This window comes from Panulirus ornatus, chromosome 64, assembly GCF_036320965.1.
Source record: "Panulirus ornatus isolate Po-2019 chromosome 64, ASM3632096v1, whole genome shotgun sequence".
Lineage (NCBI taxonomy): Eukaryota > Metazoa > Arthropoda > Malacostraca > Decapoda > Palinuridae > Panulirus > Panulirus ornatus.
In genome coordinates, this window is record NC_092287.1 from 5,186,635 (window position 1) to 5,210,731 (window position 24,097).

The following is a 24,097-nucleotide window of genomic DNA, read 5'->3' on the forward strand; positions in this document are numbered from 1 at the left end:
CTAATAATTTCTAATCAACAAACCTTAAGAGAACACTACAAAACAATAGTAACTTCCCAAAAGATGTTTGTGTGATGGATCATGCAAACTTTTAAGAACCACAGATCAAAATTTTCAAGGAATTCTTTCACAAACAGAATACTGTTGTATTGTAACATCACCCTACACCTTAGAAGGCAAGCAAATTTGCAGATTATTAGAATGTTTGGAGATTTTTCACAGCAATTCTTAACATGGAAAAGAAACTAACTGGGAACGGCTGACAAAAGTGGTATAGCATCACCTATAACCAGAAAATACTAAACGGCATTGGTCCCCAACTTGTGCTCAGAAATAACTTTCTACTGGCATGACCAACATGGAAGACTGTAAAATACTACTTCTGAAATTAAAAGGTACAATAACCACAAAAATATACATTTAAAAAATGCAGGGCATGAGACTAGAATGCTTTGCTTGAAATCATCGAAGATACCTTGGGATGAACAGTGAAGTTTAAGATTACCTTACACTAGTATTTACAGTGTTCCAGGCCATACAGGTTGTAGAGGGGATGTGGGCCTTCAGGCCTTGGCTTCTAACACCTTTGTCAACCAATGACCTAACCTAGCTGCCTTGGCCCAGACCAGGATAAAGGGTCAGAAAACCCCAGAAGAATTCATCTGGTATTCAACACGTAACACTCTGGGAGCTGCCCAATGGCACATATATTCTACCATATACAACAATTTGTCATGTATTCAGTGTCATTTTATTGCAGATGCTCTTTCAATAAATGGTCAATCATTCACCAAATACTTTAACTATCTATCATCAACTTCAATCAACCACTAAAAATACTGAACATCAATAGACATGAGTAAATGAATCCTATACACAAAGAGAATATCTTTTTTCCCTGCTCAATTGGATTGCCTACCTCTTCAGATTGCCTACATGGATGTCAGGTGATACAGCTCTTCAAAGCCGGAAATATTCCATGCACCTTAAATCACACATAGATCTTCAAACTGTGTGCATATCTTTATGTAATACCAGACTTACCTTGAAATGTTCTTCAGGGGATTTCTACCACCAAAGCCAAGTCCAAGCTGCTGGGTTGGGTTGTTGATTAGCCAAGCTGTTGGAACCCCTGAGCTGGGGGCCCATGCAGCCACCAAACCCTGAATTGTTGGGTTGCAAAAAGCAAATTTTTCAATCTTCCAAAAGTTTCCGTGTGAGCATACCATCGTGTTTTTGAAGTGGTTGCAGGCAAATTGTTGAAGATGAATGGGCCCCAAATGTTTGTACATAATAACCCTTTTGATCTTAAGAGGTAATAACTTTAGGGTCTTCCATGTCCGTTGTGCCAGAAGAGAATAATTTTTGAGTATGTCACGGACCATGTCTTCATGAATTTTTCAAGCATTGATCATGAATCGCTCCAAAATGCACCCCAAAAAGTGATAACTCAGCGATTTCAACCATTCCTAATAATTAACTTCCTTTACCATGTCAACATAGTCTGTGGAAGATCTCTGAACATAGTCTTAATATGCAATTTCACCCACATATGATTATCAATTAATTCATAATTATATCAGGACCAATATCTAACAGCGAGTCCAGGTATTACCACGGGCCTTTCAAATGCCTTCAGCATCTCACACCCTCTAGTCACATTGCAAAGACATTCTCTCCCACTGAATAAAACACTGAATATTCACTACCCCTACCACTTCACATACCTTCGTTCAGTCCAATGACAAGTTGCCTCGTGTATGCCACATCATTCCAATTCACTTTATTATCTCATGCAAACCCATCATCCTCCTGCATGTTCAGGCCCAAACCAATCAAAATACTTTTCACTCCATCCTTCCAACCTTTGGTTAGTCTGCACTTCCTTTCTCTTTCACTTCTCACACACACACACAGATATATATTTTTTATTATACTTTATTGCTGTCTCCCCCATTAGCGAGGTAGCTCAAGAAGACGAAAGAATGGCCCAACACACCCACATACACGCCCACACAAGCACATATACATACCTATGTCTCAACGTATACATACACAGGTATACATATATACAAATGTACATATCCATACTTGCTGCCTTCATCCATTCCCTTCGCCACACCGCCACACATGAAATGGCACCACCCTCCCCACCTTGCGCACACACAAGGTAGCACTAGGAAAAGACAACAAAAGCCACATTTATTCATACTCAGTCTTTAGCTGTCGTGTGTAACGCACCGAAACCACAGCTCCCTTTCCACATCCAAGCCCCACAAAACTTTTCATGGTCTACCCTAGATGTTTCACATGCCCTGGTTTAATCTATTGACAGCACATCGAGCCCAGTACACCACATTGGTCCAATACACTCTATTCCTTGCACGCCTTTCACCCCCATGTATGTTCAGGCCCTGATCACTCAAGATCTTTTTCACTCCATCCTTCACCTCTAATTTGGTCTCCCACTTCTCGTTCCCTCCACCTCTGACACGTATATTCTCTTTGTCAATATTTCCTCACTCATTCTATCCATGTGACCAAACAATTTCAATACACCCTCTTCTGCTCTCTCAACCACACACTTTTTATCACCACACATCTCTCTTACCCTTTCATTACTTACTCGATCAAACCACCTCACACCACATACTGTCCTCAAACATTTCCAACACATCCATCCTCCTCCACACAACCATATAACATTGTTAGAACCACTATTCCTTCAAACATACCCATTTTTGCTCTATGAGATGTTCTCACCTTCCACATACTTTTCAACTCACCCAAACCCTTTGCCCTCTCCCCATCCTGTGACTCACTTCTGCTTCCATGGTTCCACCCGCTGTCAAATCCACTCCTAAATATCTAAAGTACTTTACTTCCTCCAGTTTTTCTCCATTCAAACTTACCTCCCAATTTACTTGTCCCTCAACCTTACTGAACCTAATAACATTCAAAACAACATTCATTGAGAACCAATCACTTTCCTCTCTTCCTACTCGTACACATGCCATACAGCCTTACTAAAAACTTTTCACTGCTTCTAGCAACTTACCTCCCACACCATATACCCTTAATACCTTCCAAAGAGCATCTCTATCAACTCTATCATATGCCTTCTCCAGATCCATAAATGCTACATACAAATCCATTTGTTTTTCTAAGTATTTCTCACATACATTCTTCAAAGCAAACATTTTGAACTGAACTTGCAGGAGGATGATGTGCATGAGATAAAGTGAATTGGAATGATGTGGCATTCCCATTGGCGGGGTGGAGCAGGAAGTAAGGAGTAAGGTAGGAGTAAGAACCTACTCTGTTCAAGCTGCTATGATGGTGGTTAGCACAAGGATTCAGATGATTCTGCATGCGTAATCTTTTTTCATCTACCTACATCTCTAAAAGACTGTTCTACTCACTTTACAAACAGATCCTTTCTTTGTTCTGGTGTCCATGGGCGACCATAGAATCCTGGAACAAATAAGAAAAAATGAACAAATGCATCATAAATAAGAGTTACAACTCTCAAAATAATATTTGAGAACTTAAAACACGTTATTCTCTCTCAAACACTTTTATATTTTTAGTAAATATGTAAACTTCTGAGTGATTTCCACATAACAGAGACCTTGCTTTTGCCCATCTTTCACATCTGGAGTAGTCTTCAGGGGTCCTCTAACCCCTACAGCCTGAGATAGGCCCATGAAACTGGGTAGTCATTTTTGAACAAGCTGTTAGAAGCTGCAGCGGGCAGGACCACATATCCCCCACAACCTGGCTGGTCTGGTAGACTTTGTAAATATTTGTCCAAGGCCCTCTTCAATTTTTCTCCTGTGCATCCCATGGTGTTTCTAATGATTACAAGCAAGGGGATTAGTTTGAGGATGCATATGATGAATTTTTATCTTCATATCACACCTTTGGATTTCTGATTTGATCTGCTAAGCTTGTCATGCCTGTACGAAGTGATTTCAAAGTGTAAAATGAAATACTGTGAGCTTGGTGTCTTCATAGGTAGCTGCATCACTGGTATGATGGACATCTGGATATGCTGAAACTAAGTTTGTAGTGTCGTAGGTATGGGTAATGTCCTGAGCACTAACGAGAGAGTGGCTTGTGTTTGTATGGGAAGTGTGGCTTTTGATAGATAAGTTGGGCATATTATATCTACTATTTATGGAGGATGTATACTGAAGTTACTTTGGTGAGATAGATGTATTTTTTCATTTCTACTTAGGGTTGGTTGTATAAATTGGTCTGGGTTGGAGGGGTCAAATGCTGATGGTGCGACTGTATTAGGAGGATCTTTGTGTGGCTATTAAGAGTTTGTTATGGCTAGGCTGTCAGTAATTGATCTGAAGGCACCATTTTGTGTGGTTTGTAGCTCTACCATATTTTTCTAATAAGACAAATGATCTATTGGGTGAAATGAAGTTTAAAGTGAAATTGCTGAATTATTTGCAGGAGTTTTTGAGATGATTTTTCTTTTCAAATCTAGTGCCAGTTAATGTTCTCTGGGCATTTACTTTGAGTTATGCCATTAAATCAACGTTACTGGGCTTAGGAGTACATCCCAAGTGAAATGCCTAAAAATGATTTTAATGGAATCTATCAAAAACATTGCAAATTAGCTATATCTTGACCACATAGGCATGTCTTTTGTTGAGTTAAAAGACTGGTTCATTTTTGCAAATAAATTAAATAAGCCAACTATTTGCCTTCATACATCCACAGGAAGGTCTATTGTGGATGTTCTTACACTGCATTCCCCAAAAATTCATGTTCTAGTTAAATTATCATAAAAGTGGTACTAATCGATCTAAGTCATGCTTCTACCCCTATTTTCCCACTAATTCTATGCCACATCCACTTTGTCCAGGCAAAATGATGAAAGTAAGATATGCCACACATCAAACACCACACTTTACATAAACTCTAAGGTGTTATGAATCTAACAGTCCTATTTGTCAACATCTATCAACTATACCACAATCTCCCTTTTATATGATATGCCCTACTAAGAATGTTGTGATTGTTGCTTTTCTGGGGATAAAAAGAACCCACAAAGTTCTTAGTCCCATGTGTATTAATAAATATCTTAAGTTACTAAAGAATATATATATATATATATATATATATATATATATATATATATATATATATAGATGTGTATTCAGTTAAATATTCAAACCTGAATTTGATGGTGTTCGAATCTTGGAGAGACTTGGTTGTTAGGTTTTACGTTACACACTAAATTTTCAACCTATTTCCTTCACCTTTTCCTATTTCCTAATACCTTTGCCTCATAACAATGCCTTTTATTACCAGACTTGTTACTTTAGCAATACAACCGACCACTTAAGCGACGATCGGGAAGCCAGGTATCAGAATATTCCTATAACGAGTAGTCCACTATAATTTTGTTGCAATTCAAAAGCAGACCCATTTCATACATTTTTGAATTAGCAATATGTGCTTATACCGTCATTATTACAGTTCCTTCTTAACTGGTTATTTAAGTTTTAACAAAGTGTTACATATGAATTCATTCCAAATGCAACTGTTAATTCATTGTTTTTACCCATCAACTTCCCTTTAATTTCGCTGTTACCACTTCCGACAAAATCCATATACAAATGGGTCCGTAAACAGAAAAATTACACATTTTACACTACATCATGTCCTCTCATTAATTGGTGTAGTGTCTTATAATAGGAAGCAATTGAACAATCTTAATATTATCCCTGTAAGTAGTACATTTATCGAATCTGAAAATATGATTTTCGTCAATAAATGCTGACTACCTATCGCTTTACCTTAGACAAATGAGACATCCAAACAATGACCTGAACATATCTCCCAACTGCAGTGTCACTACAACGACGAACCAAACTATCCACAATAGTTTAACTCTGTAAGGATCTTAAAAAGGGACAGTATGAGGCCCTAGGTTAACTAATACTATACTAAGAAACTAAGAGTTCCACAAAATGGCCGCCAGGACCACCCATCCGACCTGAAGAACGTCACCTCCCTTTACGCAGCTGTCTGACACTTGTTCTCTCACAGACCGTAAACTCAGCCATCTGCTGCTAAGCCACCACCAAAATAACCACGCCTAAAAAATGTTACGAGTAACTAACCTTCCACAACTCCACATACAAAGTTCTTCCTTTCATTAAGGTTGTTAATATTGTCGACGACGTTCCTGTTGGTGTCGGCCATTTTCATTGGTTCCGCTCGACGTCGCCTCACCCGGACAGTGGGACTAAATACTTGTAGAAATACCTTCAAGAAGGTACACACCACTTCACTTGCCGCTAAAAATGTTGATTTAAAATTAACAAGTGTGACACGGGCGATAACATGACACAGGTACGCGAAGTTATAAAACGGAGAACGAATTTTTGAAAGCTTAACAACGACTGCAACCCTCCGTAGATACGCCACTCTCGAGCTCCAGCAAGGGAATGGCAGCCGTCGTGACGACACACTATGACAGACCTCCCATTGGCTGGTTCTTGGTCACGTGAACACATCTAACCAATCATTACACAGCTTTTACCTTATCCACCCACTGCAACATTTCTATTGGTCGGCTGCGAGAGTATATTTATTCTTTTTAAACATGTATAGCAAAGACTATATACATTGTATAGTGTCGTGTGGTGAAAAATCTAAATGAATCACGCCTACCCTTTTAAAATATACCTAATCTCATGAGATAAAACAAGGTTTACCTAAAACGCGAAAGCTGAATTTTTTCGGAGGAAAATTGATATCAACAACTTGGACTCTGGTTGACTTTCCTTCATGTACGATATCGACATGAAGTCTTTTAATGATATATATATCTGGAGTCTTATTTCACTTCAGATATTATGAAAGCTCCTTTCTTTTCCGATATCTCATTGGAGAATAACAGAACAGGACTTGTGTTTTGTTATGGAATGTTTTCATAATGTCTCATGTAATACTGCCTACTAGCAAGACCAATGGAGGAGTCCTTTACATAATACAGTAACACTGACAGCCGTCTTTGAAACTCGCTATTTTCTTTAGAAATCTTAAAAACGTTGATGGTGGAAATATGAGTGAACATCTAGTAATATGATGTCAGTGGTAATATTCAGCAATCTTACAAAAATAATGTAATGTTTGTTTTGCCAGACTCCATTGTCAGAACGACCGATTCCATCTTTGGATTCCATGTTTAAAACTCGAATTTATATTATTCGTATCACCTGAAGCAAAACACTTAAAAAATTCTCATGCAGAAATTTTTTGTTACAATTTTGTTTAAGAATCTGACTTCCTTAGAGTACGCCAAACCACTGACAAACAAGACAAAGTTGACAGCATTCTACGCTCGAATGCAAGGTGTTAGACACTCATGATATTCAAAAGCTTAAAATAATGTGGAGCGAAGGTGTTGAACTACTTCATTAATTATCTGATCGAGTTTATGTGGCAAAATACACACATTTATCAACGCATATCAGCAATCACAAAAACTTTAGGGTAATTACTCTCCTGACTTCGCAAGTGGATGAAACACTATTTTACCGATCGGTATATTTTCGTTTACTATTTTCCTTTTTCCTGGCATGGCCGACTTGTTCCTTACAGTGACGTCGGCACAGAAGGATGAAGCCTCCGCTTTGAAAAGCAGTGGGGTCTCAGCAAACCCCCCACCCCTCCATTTTGTCTAGCCGTATAGAACTATGGTATCCTGCATCGTCGCCTTCAAATCATTGGCCTTTGCTCCACTGAGCTCCCCTACTTTTTAGAAGCTGCCGCCGTCTCTTCCATATTTTTTTTTTTTTCGCAATTATCTATTGATATAAACACTAGTCCAAATAAGGGACTAGATTAGGTATAATGGGAAATATATGCTATGGAAGCCGTTTGTGTCGTAGGTCATTTGGTTAAAGTGGTATCATTCCATGCATTCTCGAGATTTAAACTGAGATAATAGGTGGAACTCCTCCTTACTCGGAATGGTGCCACTGTATCGTAATTAAATGTAACATAGTGGTTATTATACCAACGAGTCTGGAAAATAGGAAAAAACACCAGTGCTGAGCAGTATTCATTGCTCATCATTGGTTCAAACGTTGTTTGCTCAACAAGTCAGTAAATTAGCTTTTTAACTTACCATTGTCGTCGACAATGCGTTAATCGTTCTTTGGCGGACAAGTGGGCAATAATGGGCCAAACATAATTTTGCCCACCAATGTTTTGTGATTGTATATTATTACTGTCTCGGGAGAAAGTATTTCACTTGTAGTTAGCTAATTCTTGAACAAAATTCATCTCGCATCGTAAATTTCTGAATGCCGTCTGCATTTAGCCTTATATCTCTGCAATTAGAACACACCTTTATCCCCTTTGCCTATATACAATGGCACTATGCATGCATTCTGCCAATCCTCAGGCACTTCATGAACCATACATACATTGAATATTCTCACCAACCAGTCAACAATACAGTCACCCCCTTTTTTAATATATTCCACTGCAATACCATCCAAACCCGCCACCTTGCTGGCTTTCTTCTTCAGCAAAGGTTTCACTACCTCTTCTCTGTTACCAAACCATTCTCCCCGACCCTCTCACTTCACACACCACCTCGACCAAAACACCCTGTATCTGCCATTCTGTCATCAAACACATTCAACAAACCTTCAAAATACTCACTCCATCTCCTCACTTCACCACTACTTGCTATTTCCTCCCCATTAGCCCCCTTCACCGATATTCCCATTTGTTCTCTTTTTTTTGCTCTTTATTTACCTCCTTTCAAAACATCTTATTATTCTCCCTAAAATTTAACAATACTCTCTCACTCCAACTCTCAATATGTTCATATTTTACTATTATTACCTCATGAGCTGCTTGCATCTCCAAGTCCCAGCCACTAAGGATTGGGCTTGAACATCTTGGTGCTGCTTCACACAGCATATGTGTAAACCAACCATTCAAGAATCTACTATTGATACTTTTATTCCTCTCAGTTTGTAAACTATACAAGTCTCTTCTTATATTTTTCCCTTTTCCTTTAAAATTCCTATCTTATGGCCTCTGATTGAAGCATGTTCTGCTTAAGGCATGTGGATCACTATTCATAAAATCATGGAGTCTGAAGAGCAGTTCATATCCATTGCCAGATTAAGGTCCAGGCAATGTGTTAAAACAGTTAAATCAATCAACCTTACCAAACCCTCAAATGTGACCCAAGCCTACCTCAATCTAACCTAGATTTGGACCAAGTGTAAATAAAATGTGTAAAAGAATGTTAAACTTGGCACCAATATCATGTTTGACCCACTGATACCAATAAGTTAGCAAAATAATCACAATCTTTTCACATGAAATATGACAATATACTTTTGCTTGTGCCATGTCAGCTGCTAGATATAAAAATGAAGCCTTATTCAGTTTGTGATCAGCAATTATTCTATCCTAATTCTCAATGAAAGATCCACTTTTTCTTTTAAGCTTATGCAGGGCTGTACAATAAAACCAAATTTTGGATATGGATATTTTTGTTTTGCAACAGTAGTTTGGCATTAAGACAATAGAATAACAAAGGTGAAGCATGATTTAGTGTTATATTTTGTTCCCTAACATTAAACAAGGCAATAGTGGTGAGGGTGATAAAACTTAGGGTAAATGTTAGGTTAATTGATAATTTGGTTAATATTAGAGGCTTTGATAATCTTGATTTAACAGGTTTCTTAAATTTAGCTTGATTTTTCTGACTTCACTTGTAGTAATGGATACAACAAACCCATAGGTATACATTTTTACCTTGAAGAGAACTTTTTTCAATAGGACAGTAAACATATGGAATGACTGACCACTTAAAGTGGATGAAAACAATGCCATACATTTTTCTAATACAATTAAAAGTTTTGCTTCAGGACATTGACTCATTATTTGTGCCTCATGTTACATTGAAAGTTTCCAGGCTTTTCCCTAGAAAGTACCCAAAGGTCTGATGCTATACGAGTTCCTAGTGTTCTTACTTCCTGTCTGAGATCTACTGTTGTTGGTATTCAACCAGACCCTTTATTACCAAAAACTTTAGGTTTTGTTCTGGTAATTTCTTAGTTTTAGGTGCTTATCTTTTGAATGTTCTCAATGATCCTAACTGCTTCATCTTCACATGAATCCAATTAAGTTGTCTTAGGCATTATTATTTCAGTTTTCTAAGAATAAGAACAGCTTTGAACATACACAAAACCTATCCATAGCATTAGAATGTAGAGCATAAAATTGGTAATAGGTGGAAAAAAAAATACTCTTAGTGGAGGACAGCAGTATACATTGAATTCAACAAGACCCAAATTAATTAATTTCAACAAGGAATTTCAGTTTTGAAAAATTTAGAAATTGTAAAAAAGTCAAGTGTCTTCAAAAACCCTTTCTATAATCTTCAACACTTAAGGTATAAAAAGTTTCAACTTAAATTGTGAGAAAGCTAGGCTCAAAATATTGAGACAATTATGGTCAAGCAGTGAATAAAAGTCATTGTGAAATTCATTTTAATAATATAATCTCCTTAGATGAAAAGTACAAAATAGGCTATTCTTGGTGCATGTATTAGCACAAAGTCAAGCAATAACACCTATGTATGTGGTATAAATATTTACTTTGAGATAAGTGAGAGAATTAAAAACTTGGTCTTTAAATATATTTCTGAGGAAATTACAGAAACAGAATAACATGCTAATAACTTTGGGTGTGGCCATTACGTATGGTATGCCTGAGCTGATGTACTTTCTCTACTTCCTGCCGAGTATTTCTAAATTAAATAACTCTATGACATACAAGTCATATGTGATACAATATAGCACTCCATATTATTTCAATAATAACTTCTAAGGACAGCAATGCATGAAACTTCTTTCTTTTTCTTTTTGAGCCATGACAACCCCTGTGACTGAAGACCTAAACCATGTCAATGACTAAAACTGGGTCTTGATTTAAATACATCCAAAAAACTAAATATGAATGAATAGAAAGATTTGAAAGATGAAGAAGACAGAAGAAAATGAAGGGAAGGGGCTTGAAGTTCAGAGAATAAAGGTAAAGAGGCAGACAATTCTAACGGTTAACTGAAAAAAATGGTTCAGGCATATTCTGTACTTTGTATCTCCATTTAATTGGTCTTAAAAAGAAGTTTTACTTAAACTTTCAATGAAAAATATGTTGAAGCCAAACACTTTTTTTTAAAGTTCTATTAGCAATTTATAGGAAGAAGTACACTTTTATAACTAAATATAAATATATGAAAAGTATACACTCACTCCAATGGTAATTACAACAGTTGAGCATTTTTCATCACCTGTAGGTATTCTACATCCATTTTTCAGTCATGGAAAAATTCTTCTTCACTTTTTGCATTCACTGATAACCAGTCATTCCAAATTATGAATTCTCAGACTTACACATTTCATCAAGAAAAGAGAGCCATCTCATTAACCTCAACAGTTCAAATTTTTAAATAATTCTTTCCAATATATACTAAATCATTTACCTCTTCTATCCTCTAAACCTGATTATTCTTCATCTACCTCTCCATCTTCTTTAACTGCCGTATCTTTTTCTTCACCTTCACTATCTATATCCAAATCACCCATTCCAACCTCCTCCTCCTCATCATCATCATCACCTGCTACCTCTCTGTTTTCTTCTTCTGCCTTCTCTAACTGTCTTGCCAGATCAGCTTCTTCAACATCTGTTACAATCTGTAAGGTTAAAAAAGTAGTTACTTATGATGTTAACAAACATTAAAACAGCCTTTTGAAAAGTTCCTGCAGTTTTCAACCAAACTACTGTGTTTATCTGTTATTTGTATGTGTGCAAATATTCAATGAATTTGATATCAAACAAAGGAATAGTCTGAGATATCTGGTTATGGATAGGGTGCTGTGGCTTTGATGCATTACAAAACAAAACTAGTACATAGATTTGAGATAATGAGGCACTTTTCTATCTGTTCATGGCACTCCCGCACTAATGTGGGAAATGAAGTACAATTTCATACGAAAGACAGAAGAAAAATGTTCTGTAATCTAACAAAATTATTTTACATTTTATGTATCATTTTTTGTGATATCCAAGCAGAATCCTTCCCAGTCATCAAAAAAAAAAAGGCCTATATTTTTCTTCCCTAAGGATATGTCTTCAATTCCACTGTTGAAAATAATTATTGACAACAAACACCAGCAAAATCTTGTAAATTTCCCATGTATCACTCTTATCATAAAAGTATCTTTTTGTAACTTTTATGAGGAATATTCACAGAAACAGGGCTCTTGGCCTAGAGGATTGCTTGATGGCTCTTAAATCTGTCCACATGAGAAGTGGTCAAATTTCTCATGACTGGACGAGGGCAGTAGTTTTACTACATGAAAGATTTATAAAGGAATATGGTTGAGAGAGCAGAAGAGGGTGTTTTGAAATGGTTTGGTCACATGGAGAGAATGAGTAAGGAAAGATTGACAAAGAGGATATATGTGTCAGAGGTGGAGGGAACGAGGAGAAGTGGGAGACCAAATTGGAGGTGGAAAGACGGAGTGAAAAAAATTTTGAGTGATTGGGGCCTGAACATGTAGGAAGGTGAAAGGCGTGCAAGGAATACAGTGAATTGGAACGATGTGGTATACCCAGGTCGACGTGCTGTCAATGGATTGAACCAGGGCATGTGAAGCGTTACTTACTCGATCAAACCACCTCACACCACACATTGTCCTCAAACATCTCATTTCCAGCACATCCATCCTCCTGCGCACAACTCTATCCATAGCCCACGCCTCGCAACCATACAACATTGTTGGAACCACTATTCCTTCAAACATACCCATTTTTGCTTTCCGAGATAATGTTCTCGACTTCCACACATTCTTCAAGGCTCCCAGGATTTTCGCCCCCTCCCCCACCCTATGATCCACTTCCGCTTCCATGGTTCCATCCGCTGCCAGATCCACTCCCAGATATCTAAAACACTTTACTTCCTCCAGTTTTTCTCCATTCAAACTTACCTCCCAATTGACTTGACCCTCAACCCTATTGTACCTAATTACCTTGCTCTTATTCACATTTACTCTTAACTTTCTTCTTTCACACACTTTACCAAACTCAGTCACCAGCTTCTGCAGTTTCTCACATGAATCAGCCACCAGCGCTGTATCATCAGCGAACAACAACTGACTCACTTCCCAAGCTCTCTCATCCCCAACAGACTTCATACTTGCCCCTCTTTCCAAAACTCTTGCATTCACCTCCCTAACAACCTCATCCATAAACAAATTAAACAACCATGGAGACATCACACACCCCTGCTGCAAACCTACATTCACTGAGAACCAATCACTTTCCTCTCTTCCTACATGTACACATGCCTTACATCCTCGATAAAAACTTTTCACTGCTTCTAACAACTTGCCTCCCACACCATATATTCTTAATACCTTCCACAGAGCATCTCTATCAACTCTATCATATGCCTTCTCCAGATCCATAAATGCTACATACAAATCCATTTGCTTTTCTAAGTATTTCTCACATACATTCTTCAAAGCAAACACCTGATCCACACATCCTCTACCACTTCTGAAACCACACTGCTCTTCCCCAATCTGATGCTCTGTACATGCCTTCACCTTCTCGATCAATACCCTCCCATATAATTATTTATTTACATGTGTATATATGTATATGTCTGTGTGTGTATATATACATATACGTTGAGATGTATAGGTATGTATATCTGCGTGTGTGGACGTATATGTATATACATGTGTATGTGGGTGGGTGGGACCATTCTTTCGTCAGTTTCCTTGCACTACCTCACTAACGCGGGAGACAGCGACAAAGCAAAATAAATAAATAAATAATTGCCTTAGCATCACTGGCATGATGTATGGTAGTGCAGTGACTGACGAAAGGATTACTAAACCCATTTTTGGTGAAGAACATTGGGTTTATGACTAGAAGGGGTGGGCATACCAGACTTTTGCACTTAAGACAACATGCAATTAGTCAAGAAAAGTAAGTATACCATACTTTTGCACTAGACAATTAAAAGAGAAATTCTAGAAATAAAGACAGTGTATACATTAATTATGGTAATGAAAAAAAAGTATATGGCCAATCACGTTGCTCTCTGATGGAAAACTTTGGTGCGAGTGGTCTGGAATGAACAAGGGATGTCTTGGTTGTGCAGCTTCACCATGCTTATTTGATGTTTTTATGGATGGGACCTTATGAGACAAGAGAAGGAGGGGAACATAACTGAAGCTGCATTTGTTGATGTGTTTCAATGCAGTGGTGTTAGCTAAATCTGAAGAAGAGCTAAAAAGAATTTGGCCCGTTTATTGAAGTAAGAGAAAGACGCTGAAAGTGAAAGAGGATAAAACACGTTTCCCTAAAGGGTGGGATGTCAATGTAATATCAGTGTGCATGATGACAGTTCAAATTGTGGATAAGTTCTGGAAAATGGGAAAAATTGAAGTGTGTGTGCAAGCAGTTTTTAAGTAGGATGTGAGGATGTGAAACCAATGTCTGTATTGGTTACGACAGGTGAAAAATAAGAACAGCAGAGATTAATATCTTGAGGATATCTCCCCTATCCCTGGGGACAGGGGAGAAAGAATATGATGCACATATTCCGTGTGTGTCATAGAAGGTGACTAAAAGAGGAGGGATATTACCTTTGGAGCCATCTTAACCGTAAGCGTGCCCCCAAAGCTTGTGATCTTCGATGTGACTTCTTCAATTGCACCTTCCAAGGCTCGAAGTCCATCTTGCTTTTCAGTAGTCTGTGTTGTCATCACTGGAAAACATTTATATAAATCAAATTTTTTTAAACAAAACCTAATAATCATTTACCTAATTCCTTCTTTTCTCTCACTAACTACCACACTGCCTCTTCTTACACTGAAAGCTGGCTAGTGCATAAGAATCCTAGTCTCTAAACCTTTCCAGCTTCTACCCATCAACACATTATGAACTTTCAATATTTTCACAACAATGTAGCATCTACATGGATCAAGAGTACATAAAACCAAAGGCCAGTTGCACCATCAAGTACAGAAAGGAAAAAATCAAGAGGACAAGACAAGAAACTCCAAAAATGTCATGTAAGATGATTCTATTTATATCTTACATCTCTCAATGACAAAATGAAAAACTTTTCTACAAGCACTTGTATAAAAATCTCTAGAAAATGCAAAAAGCACTAAATTGCACTAGAATGAAGATTTTAGGAAATAACAAGCATTTTAGCATCATTTAATTTCTTTGTCAGACTGTGTTAATGTACTGAAGTTACAGAGTAAACACATTTTGGTTCATAATACTGAATAACTTTAGAGGTGAGGTCATCTTTACAAAATCACTAATCAGATTTTTTATTCTTTCATACCAGCTTGCACTTTCCTACCAGTGAAGTAACTTTAAGAACTGAAAACTAAGCCTTTCATGAAATATCCTTCCTTGGCTCCAGCAGCCTCTACATTCAAAAAGTAAAGATACAAGATGGGAGGATTTCCAGCCTCCTACTGCCATCTCTCTTAATACAGAGCATAAAACAGATTCCAAGAGTACCATTCTCATAGTGTCTGCAGAACACTTTATCCACATCCTCATACATTTTCAAAGGTGAAGTACTTTGTCACATCTTCTTTGGCCTTGGTTATCATTTGCAGAAGTCTGGGCATATAATCGACAAAGTTCCCAAAGTACCATAGGCCCATGTTTTGAGGCCATGGGTTCTTGATCTGAATGAGATGAGGCACTGATAAATTGTTGCAAGCTACCTGGACATGTGTTTTAGGCACCAAAAGCATCTAGAAATCCCATGTATTCTCACATTTTCTTTCTTCCAAGCAACAATTTGGTCTTTTTCCTTCTTACAAAGGTAAAGAGCCACCCATACTGAAGCAGATGTGGAATTACAACACCCTGGAGTGAAATTCCTGAAATGAAGTGGCAGCTGGGGGAGGGAGAGAGAGAGAGAGAGAGAAAGAGAGACTTAAGATAGCCTGAGACAATGAAGCAGGTTGCTGATGCTCGCATCATTACAAACATTAGTCTCCGACCAGCTGTACAGTGACCTCACTCGAGGGTAACACGTGCTCGTACCCACAATAAACCTTAGCTGTGTATCACCTTTGAATAAATGTGGGGAGGCAGACAATTTTTTTGCAGACATTGTATACGAATAAAAAAATTGCAGACTGAATCTTTTGAAGTGGGAGAAATACAGGAAAGCAACCCTAATGAAAAAAAAAAGCTAATCGTCAAGTGTAAGTTGATGTTAAGCAGCAAAAAGAAGTGTAGATGATAGTGTATTCAGTCATTATGATGAGCATGCCATTACTGAAACTGAAATAGCAGAACATGACATAACTCAAGAAAATCAACAACTTAAAAGAGAACTTGGCACCAGGACCAAATGGTACTCAAGCTGTTTTCTTAACCCTTTCACCACACCCTGTTAAATATCATAATAAAGATGTATAAGATAACTAAAGTTCAAATTTACCTAGTGCTATCTCACAAAATATCAAGGAAAGGGGGTGGTTCTCTCTTTCTGAGAGACTAATCTATCATGATCACTAGGGTGAAAATAACTAAACATTTTCTTTTATTATATTATAAACATTGTTCTACTAGATCTTGAAACAAAATAAACAAAGTAAATCACAATGAAACCTACCATATAGAGGGGGAGCAATCAGGTTTATTCTAATGGGAATCTCATTTGTTGACTGCGCAATACCTCCACGCAGTGCACTCTTAACAGCATCAATTCCTTCATATTCAAAGCACGATACTTCAATATCTGCCCGAATCTTAACAGCTTGAGACTGCAGTTTTCGTTGAATTTGTGTGAGGAGGACAGTCCTAGTTTCTTTATCTAAATTACATTCATCTAAAATGGTGGGATCACTGTAAATGAAAAGCATGAAGGTAATTAAAAATAATTCAAATACAAGTACTATTTATGATGTATAACATGCGCATTGTACAGATACAAATTCAATAAATTCAGTGAGATGCAAACAAAAATGTTTCCCCACTAGACTGTATAACGGCCAATGCAGAACCTTCTTTTCTTAACAAGTTACGAAATTTTTGAGGATTTTCTGAAAGTGTAGTTAGATGCAGGAGATTGAAGGGATCTTTATGGTCAAAACAGTTTTCTGCTGGAATCAAGTAGACAACTAGTCTTCCATAAGATGCAAAAATAAAGTACAAATGGATGCAAGCAGAAATGGAGACAGGGAGAGTTATTGCAGACATATCAAGATTTTGTAAGAGGTAAACAGACATTTGCATAAAATATTAAATTAAATGAAAGGATGTAAAACATAAGAAAACATAATGGAATGACAAAAAAAAAAAAGGCCCTAGTTTTTATGAGAACTGGAGAATGAAACAAAAGGACTCAAATTCTTAACATCTTAAAGAAATATGGAAATATGTACTAACAAAAATTAACATGAAAGAAATTCTCAACTGCAGGTGGAAATACAAATATAACTTACATTACAGCTTGCTTGAACACATCATAAGCATATGCTTGTCTCTTGTATTTCTCTTCAAAGTGCCAAGCTGTTTTAAGGTAAAGCTCTTCAACTTGCATTTCAGTGACATAGCCAAGCAACTCTCCAACATGTCTGATGATAGAATTCACAGCTTTGGCTTTGGCAAACTTTTCTGTACATCTTTCTACATCTTCTTTGGAAACCCTTCTTTTAGAGAGATCAATGTAACCTGAAACAAATTAAGTATACATTACCAATGATGACTGCCACAACATTGCTTTCACAAAGTTTTGGGGTAGTACAACTAAAAATCAAAGTTTATCATTAATGATTCTGAAAGTCCTGTTTATTTGAATAACTAATCTTTCAGGGTAAATATAAAGTAAAGGGCAATGATGCAAGAGTGCTGCCCAGTTGCAACATTCACTTCCTGTTGTTAACAGTGCCAGAAAACTTGCCGTCCACTTTGATTCCTGTTTTGTTTTATACTGTTCAGCTTCCCAATTCTATGAGAGCGGATGATAGAAAAAAGAAAGTATGTATGGCATGATTTTATCATAAAGCCGGGCTTGAGACAAAACTTGATATAAGGAGTGCCAATCAACCTAGTTATAACATCATTTTGCCATGAGGCATAGCTAGCAAGCAACACCACGTTTGCTCCACTTTCTATGCTTATTTTCTGTATTAGGCTTTGTAAAGTGTCCTGAACCTTGGAAGCAGTAGAAGAAAAGGATAGCAAAGCTCTCTCCCTACCCTCCGGCACATGTCAGATGGAAGACTGGTAGAAAACATACCTTGCAAAATCAATGAGCCTGAAGGAAATTTTTGAAGGAGTCATTAAGCAGAATCAACATCAATGTCATGCATCCCACCAGCAACAACATGCATCCTTCAATTTTTGTTATAAAAACAATACTAAGGATAAACTTAAGATCCAGCCTATCAACTCACCATGCCTCTATTATTTCTGATGTTGAAGGATGATACATTAATTCTTATTTACTCTCTCAAAGTAGGTACCATGGGTTAATCATTGTTGGTATGTTATCACAGCATAGCTATGGAGAGATCAGTGGTGGAGCTAGAGACTGAGTGTAAAACAATGTGGCCTTTTTTGTGTTTTCCTGGCGCTACCTCACTGAAGCAGGGGGTAGCAATGCTGTTTCCTGTGGGGCAGGGTAGTGCCATGAATGGAAGAAGGCAAGCAAGTATGAATATGTACATGTGTACATATCTATGTGTCTGTATATATGCTGATATGTATATGTATGTATGTGTGCAAGTACGGGCATTTAAGTATATATATGTGTATATGAGTGGATGGGCCATTCTTCGTCTGTTTCCTGGCGCTACCCCGCTGACACAGGAAACAGCGATTAAGTATGACAAAAAATAAAATAAATAACATATACATTTACTAATTAGCTCTTTATGCTTCTTTAGGTGCAGTTACCAACTTATGTTCAATGTGAAAAGCTTATTCATTATCTCCTTTACAATCATCCTAACGTGGGAATGTGGCGAAGGTCAGGGAAGATGTCAACTCCTAAATGCCTCTCAAAACAGATTCCTGCAGCTTATTTCCCACCAGATAATACCAATAATGATGTCTTCTAATATGTCCCATCCTCATTACTTCAAATTCACTCAGGTCGACTATCATCAACCAAGTATCAGATCAACATTGGAGCTTGTCAAAGTCCCATCATAAGTTAACAGAACCCTGTGTGTGTGTGTGTGTGTATGTGATTACCAATTTAGCCTATTTGTACTATACTGAGAAAGAGTTGTACACTTGTAGGGCCCCATCTCCTAAACATTGTCTATCATACAACTTTCTAAAAATCTGTATGAGTGCATGTCTAAGTCATGTACAAAATATAAAACTGACAAAGAGTTACTTTGCATTAGGTTTCCAGTTCCAAAATTTCATCCTTATAATCTTCTAAAGCTATGTGATCACATGGGCTAAATTGAACCAATGACTGTACCTTTGTCTTTGTCTACTCTGATGACTACAACTGGTTCAGTCTTGCCTACTCTGATCAACTTGTTCATCGATCGGATACGTCTTCGCGAGAGTTCTGACAAGAGGATCATTCCCTCTATGTTGTTGTACTCTAACAAGTGGACATATGCACCCATCTCGGCTATGCTTCTCACAGTTACCATCACCACATCGTCCACCTCCGGGTACTTCTGTGCGTAATATCGACAGAACAGCTGCATCTTGAAGGTTTTATTCTTTTATTCTGAAAAAAAATCAAATTCATATTCAAAAGTAACAAATAAAGTTCACAATGCTTATCCTAATAAGAATTAATGACTGCTGTGTGTGTGTATGTACAACCTTTGAGACAGGTGAAAAGTGACAGTTAATATCCTCTATCATCAGCCTTGTAGAGATTCACCTACTTTTGAGGTAATAACAAACTGAACAATTCAGTTGGGGGTATCCCTCACCTTGTGCACACCTTATGATAATTTTTGAGGTTGTTCATCAACCCTTCAGAACAGTCTACTATCGGGCTTCTAAGTATACCTAGCATTTTTGATGTAGGTAGTCTTATTCTTGTGTATATTATGCAACCTGACTGGACTAGTGAACTTAAGAGGAAACTTGGGTTCCTTTCTGATGAACCCTGGTCTTCTCAAAACATTCTTTACATCAGCTAGAACCAAAACAAGGTGTAGATAACTAATATTTAGGGTGTCTTTCTATACCTTTCACATATTTCTGCTCCAGATTTCATTAATCAATTTTCAATAACTTGTAATTTTTCAGAGAGCAATGCACGCATTTTGGAATGCTGCAGATCTCTGAAATACAGGTAAAGTATCTGCCCGCCAAAAATCCAATCAAGAAAAGACCTGCGCATTCTGCTTTTTCCATAATGTGGTCACCTATTACCGCTTTTATATTTACTATATGATGCAAGCATTAATCAAAAGAATCTTGGTTAAGACCTTTAGTTTAAAAAATTTATTAGGCAAGAAGTGAATGGTAAATTGTATTTTTCTCAAACACTTTCTTTACATTTCAATTCAGTAGGTTCTTATCTAATGCATGAATTATTTACATATTCACATAAATATAAGAGAAAATTGCTGCAGGAGACAATCTTTAATCAAGCTTGCAATTACTATCAGTTAAAAACATTCGGCTTTTAAATGGTGAATAATGCTATGATGTGTATCTTGTTTAAATGTAAAATTTCTTTGCACTGGTCTCATCTCAGGTTCTTACCTGATAAGTAAATTAACAATCATCTACATATTTGGTTTTAATTTGGGAGAAAATTTCTGAGATGGAATTCTTACAAAGCTCTTGATTGTCTTCTGTTCAAAGTCTTCAAAGACTTGGTGACATATTGTATTTACATTTTTGTACACAATTCTCCAGTAAGTTCATACCTAGCTCTCAAACTAATAATAATTCACATATTCAGGATAACAATGGTAAAAATGGATGTAAAAACATGATTCCAGCAAGGCTAGCCCAGCCTTCAGTTAAAACATTCAAATTGGTATATCATATAGCACACTATTTTTCTCATTTTTCTAAAGATTCCCTCTAGCAGGTTCTTGCTTAATGAATGAACAAGTAATTACCTGCATATTTAGAAAAACACGGGACAATATAACATAGAATTCTTATCTAGATCACCATCAGTTTCATTCTTTTCATACTTCTTTCTGAAGAAAGGTGTTCAAATCACCTTGACTATATATTCTGGAGTCCCTTCTCCAAAATTTAGCTTGAATGCAACATAATTCATTTGAATGATGTCATTTACTCGGTTCAAATAAAGCAGAAAATAGTTTGTGATAAAATGAAGGAACATCAAATGTGAAAAATAACAACCAACGAACGTCAAAATGTCTAAATAGAAATAGCAGATTTCTAGAGACAGCATTTTACGAAGACATCAATAAGTGCAACAATGGTGTTATGTTTTGCCTAATGGCACTTACTTCTTTTAATATTAGCATAAGCCCCTCCTGCAACTGATGCCTCATACGAAAATTCCCTTGTATAAAATAAATACCCTTGCTCCACATCTCCACTGCTTTAGATATGCATTTACTTTCACCATGAAATTCATTCTGTGGTTTTTGTTACTTAGAAAGACCCCAGCTGATAGCGATCCAGAAGCAAGAATGTACAAAAGATTCCTCCGACTGTTAAAGATTCCTTTAATGACTATATAATATCACGTAAATGTAATCTAACCAATTTCATGCAACTAATAACTTCATTTGGGTCCACTGTGCTTAGAAACTTGATAGACTAAGCATTAGACCATTCACTTTTTTCCTTACATATCACTTATACATGCATTCCTTTCACTTCATAGTAAAGAACAAAATATTTGGTTTATGTTTTTGTTGACATGGTAATCAACTGTTAGCAAATTACAAAGCATTTAGGGGTGAATACTGGGATACCTGGTGAAATCTTTGAGGAGGCCTTCACCACCAAAGTCTGGAGTGGGCCCTGGTTGTTTTATAAGGTCATTGTTCAACCAAGCTGCTGGAGGCTGCAGCCTACAGGCCAACATAGCACCCACAACCTTGCTAATCTGGTACATTTGTAGGTACCTGTCGAGTACACTCTTTAACTTCTCTACTGTATGTACCTTATAGCTTATGATGACAGCTGGCAAGGTGTTGAAGTGTCTTGGGCTGTTTTTGCTTAAGAAGTATTCTCTCAGTGTATACTGTGCTGTAAGATTTCATAGGTAGTCTGCAAAGTCTCCACACCCGTCTTGCCCTTTTGCTGGTTTTACCAAATGTAAACTGGAAACCACACCTTCTATGATTTCTAACATAAATGATGATATAGTCTTCTGTCTGTGTGTTTGGTTGCACAGTCTCAGCTTTCAGCCAAGCCCAGTATTTTGGTTTCTTTATATTAATAATATGGGGTGTCAAAGATCTCTGAACACTTTCTAATTTCGAAATTTTGTCTGCCTTGTGCGGTGGTTAGATTGCAGCAATTATTATTTTAGAAAAGAACTAGCCCCTTGAATAATATCAGCATTGGCTTTTCTTCCCTTGCCTTGAAGGTTCACAGAATCCATTTCAATATGAAAGATACAGATAGAATATGAAAGATACAGATAGATCAGTCCTCCTTAGAATTTCTGCAATCACAAATATATCTAGAGCATATGTAGCAATTTCGAAAGCAGATCTAAAATTGACTTGCACCAACACCATCTGCTATCACTTAATTCTGAAAATCACTGAAAACCACCAAAAATCTTGAAGGACACCCTGACAAATTATAAAGCATATGCTTATCTCAACACCTAAATTACTTTTCTGTATGTATCTATAATTTTTTGGTAATCATCCCAAAGCTCCGACGCCATTCTACTAACTTTTCAAAAAAAATATTAAAATTTCTAACGTAAAAATATAGAACAAACAAAACAACTAGGAAACAATGAACACAGATGCTTTCTAAATAGGGAGAAATAAAATTATGAAGAGCATTTTACGAAGTAGTAAGCAACACAATTTGGTGTTAGGTCAAGCAACACACAAGTTCTAAACACAAATATGTTTACAGAAAACAAATATATCGTTAAACTAAATACATTTCATTACTTAGTCTGATTTTTCTATAAAGCGCATTATACGTGTACTTTACCCACAACTTACAGGAACAAGGCAACGCAAAATCACAATATCACAAAATTAGCTTCAAAGGGACCCTGAACTGCATATTAGCTGAAAATATTAAGTACATTCAGATGTGGCCACATTTCATAGATAACCCAGTGTGTGCCCCCCATACTTAGTGAAATCTTACAAACATGCTGTTTCCTAAAACGAATGACGATAATATTGATAAGCATCCAATATCTATTATTAATCTTGGATCATAAGAACATAATCATAATATATATACTTCCTCACATATTTATAATGATGATAACAGCTGACTGTCAAATTAAGCCATTCCACATCTGTACCCTAGTCATTTCCACAACTTTCACACAGGATCATGTGTCATCAATGAACGATCAGTAAGCCCGGGCATATGACTAAACGTTGTTCAGTTTAGCAAAAGCTCTGATATCTTTGCTCATGTAAAGTACTCACTTTGATATCAGAGGCCGAATAGAACTTTATACAATAATGGTCTAACCTTATATCGCCACACATCTGCCTCCTGTACCGGCCACACGCTGATGACACTGACCACCTGAGACGCGAAATGAACCTTCCTCAATATTTGACTCCACATATCTATTTCAACTGGGGTTTGAAAACATTATTGATATCATAAAAACTTAAATTTGATATGCTGTAAAACTAAATTGGGAGTGAATCATTTATTGAAGAACACATCATAATTCTACAACATATTTAGCAGATTAGGTGAACGAGGCTGATGCAATACCCCACATAAGGTACACATTTATTGGAGATATCTTATTCTAGGATTGTATGGTTTTGCAATCATGGTAACATTCATAATATTCTGGTGTATCCATATCGTCGTATCTTTTGGT

General features: G+C 36.9%; 2 protein-coding genes across 4 annotated transcripts in view; both read right to left on the bottom strand.

Annotated features, from left to right (window-relative positions):
* Positions 1-6,479, bottom strand: part of Oga (O-GlcNAcase) — a 41,619-nt gene extending 35,140 nt beyond the window's left edge. Inside the window, exons 1-2 of one of the 2 annotated variants that reach the window (XM_071656982.1) lie at positions 6,147-6,479; positions 3,423-3,474 (exon numbers count right to left, since the gene is read on the bottom strand). In XM_071656982.1, the coding sequence (XP_071513083.1) occupies positions 3,423-3,474; positions 6,147-6,234 (140 nt within the window). In that variant the 5' untranslated portion in view covers positions 6,235-6,479. The remainder of the gene's footprint in view (positions 1-3,422; positions 3,475-6,146) is intronic. The other variant, XM_071656981.1, reaches the window with a different exon arrangement.
* Positions 6,480-9,533: 3,054 nt separating this feature from the next.
* Positions 9,534-23,874, bottom strand: eIF2alpha (eukaryotic translation initiation factor 2 subunit alpha). Of its 2 annotated transcripts, none has more exons than XM_071657303.1 (6): positions 23,731-23,874; positions 19,562-19,822; positions 17,568-17,796; positions 16,736-16,968; positions 14,727-14,848; positions 9,534-11,759 (listed from the first exon to the last, which is right to left on the bottom strand). In XM_071657303.1, exons 2-6 carry the CDS (start codon positions 19,797-19,799, stop codon positions 11,571-11,573), a joined length of 1,011 nt encoding a protein of 336 aa, XP_071513404.1. In that variant the 5' UTR covers positions 19,800-19,822; positions 23,731-23,874; the 3' UTR covers positions 9,534-11,570. The 2 variants fall into 2 exon arrangements, with proteins under 2 accessions (XP_071513404.1, XP_071513405.1); XM_071657304.1 differs by lacking the exon at positions 23,731-23,874 and adding an exon at positions 23,685-23,708.
* Between the last annotated feature and the right edge of the window lie 223 nt (positions 23,875-24,097).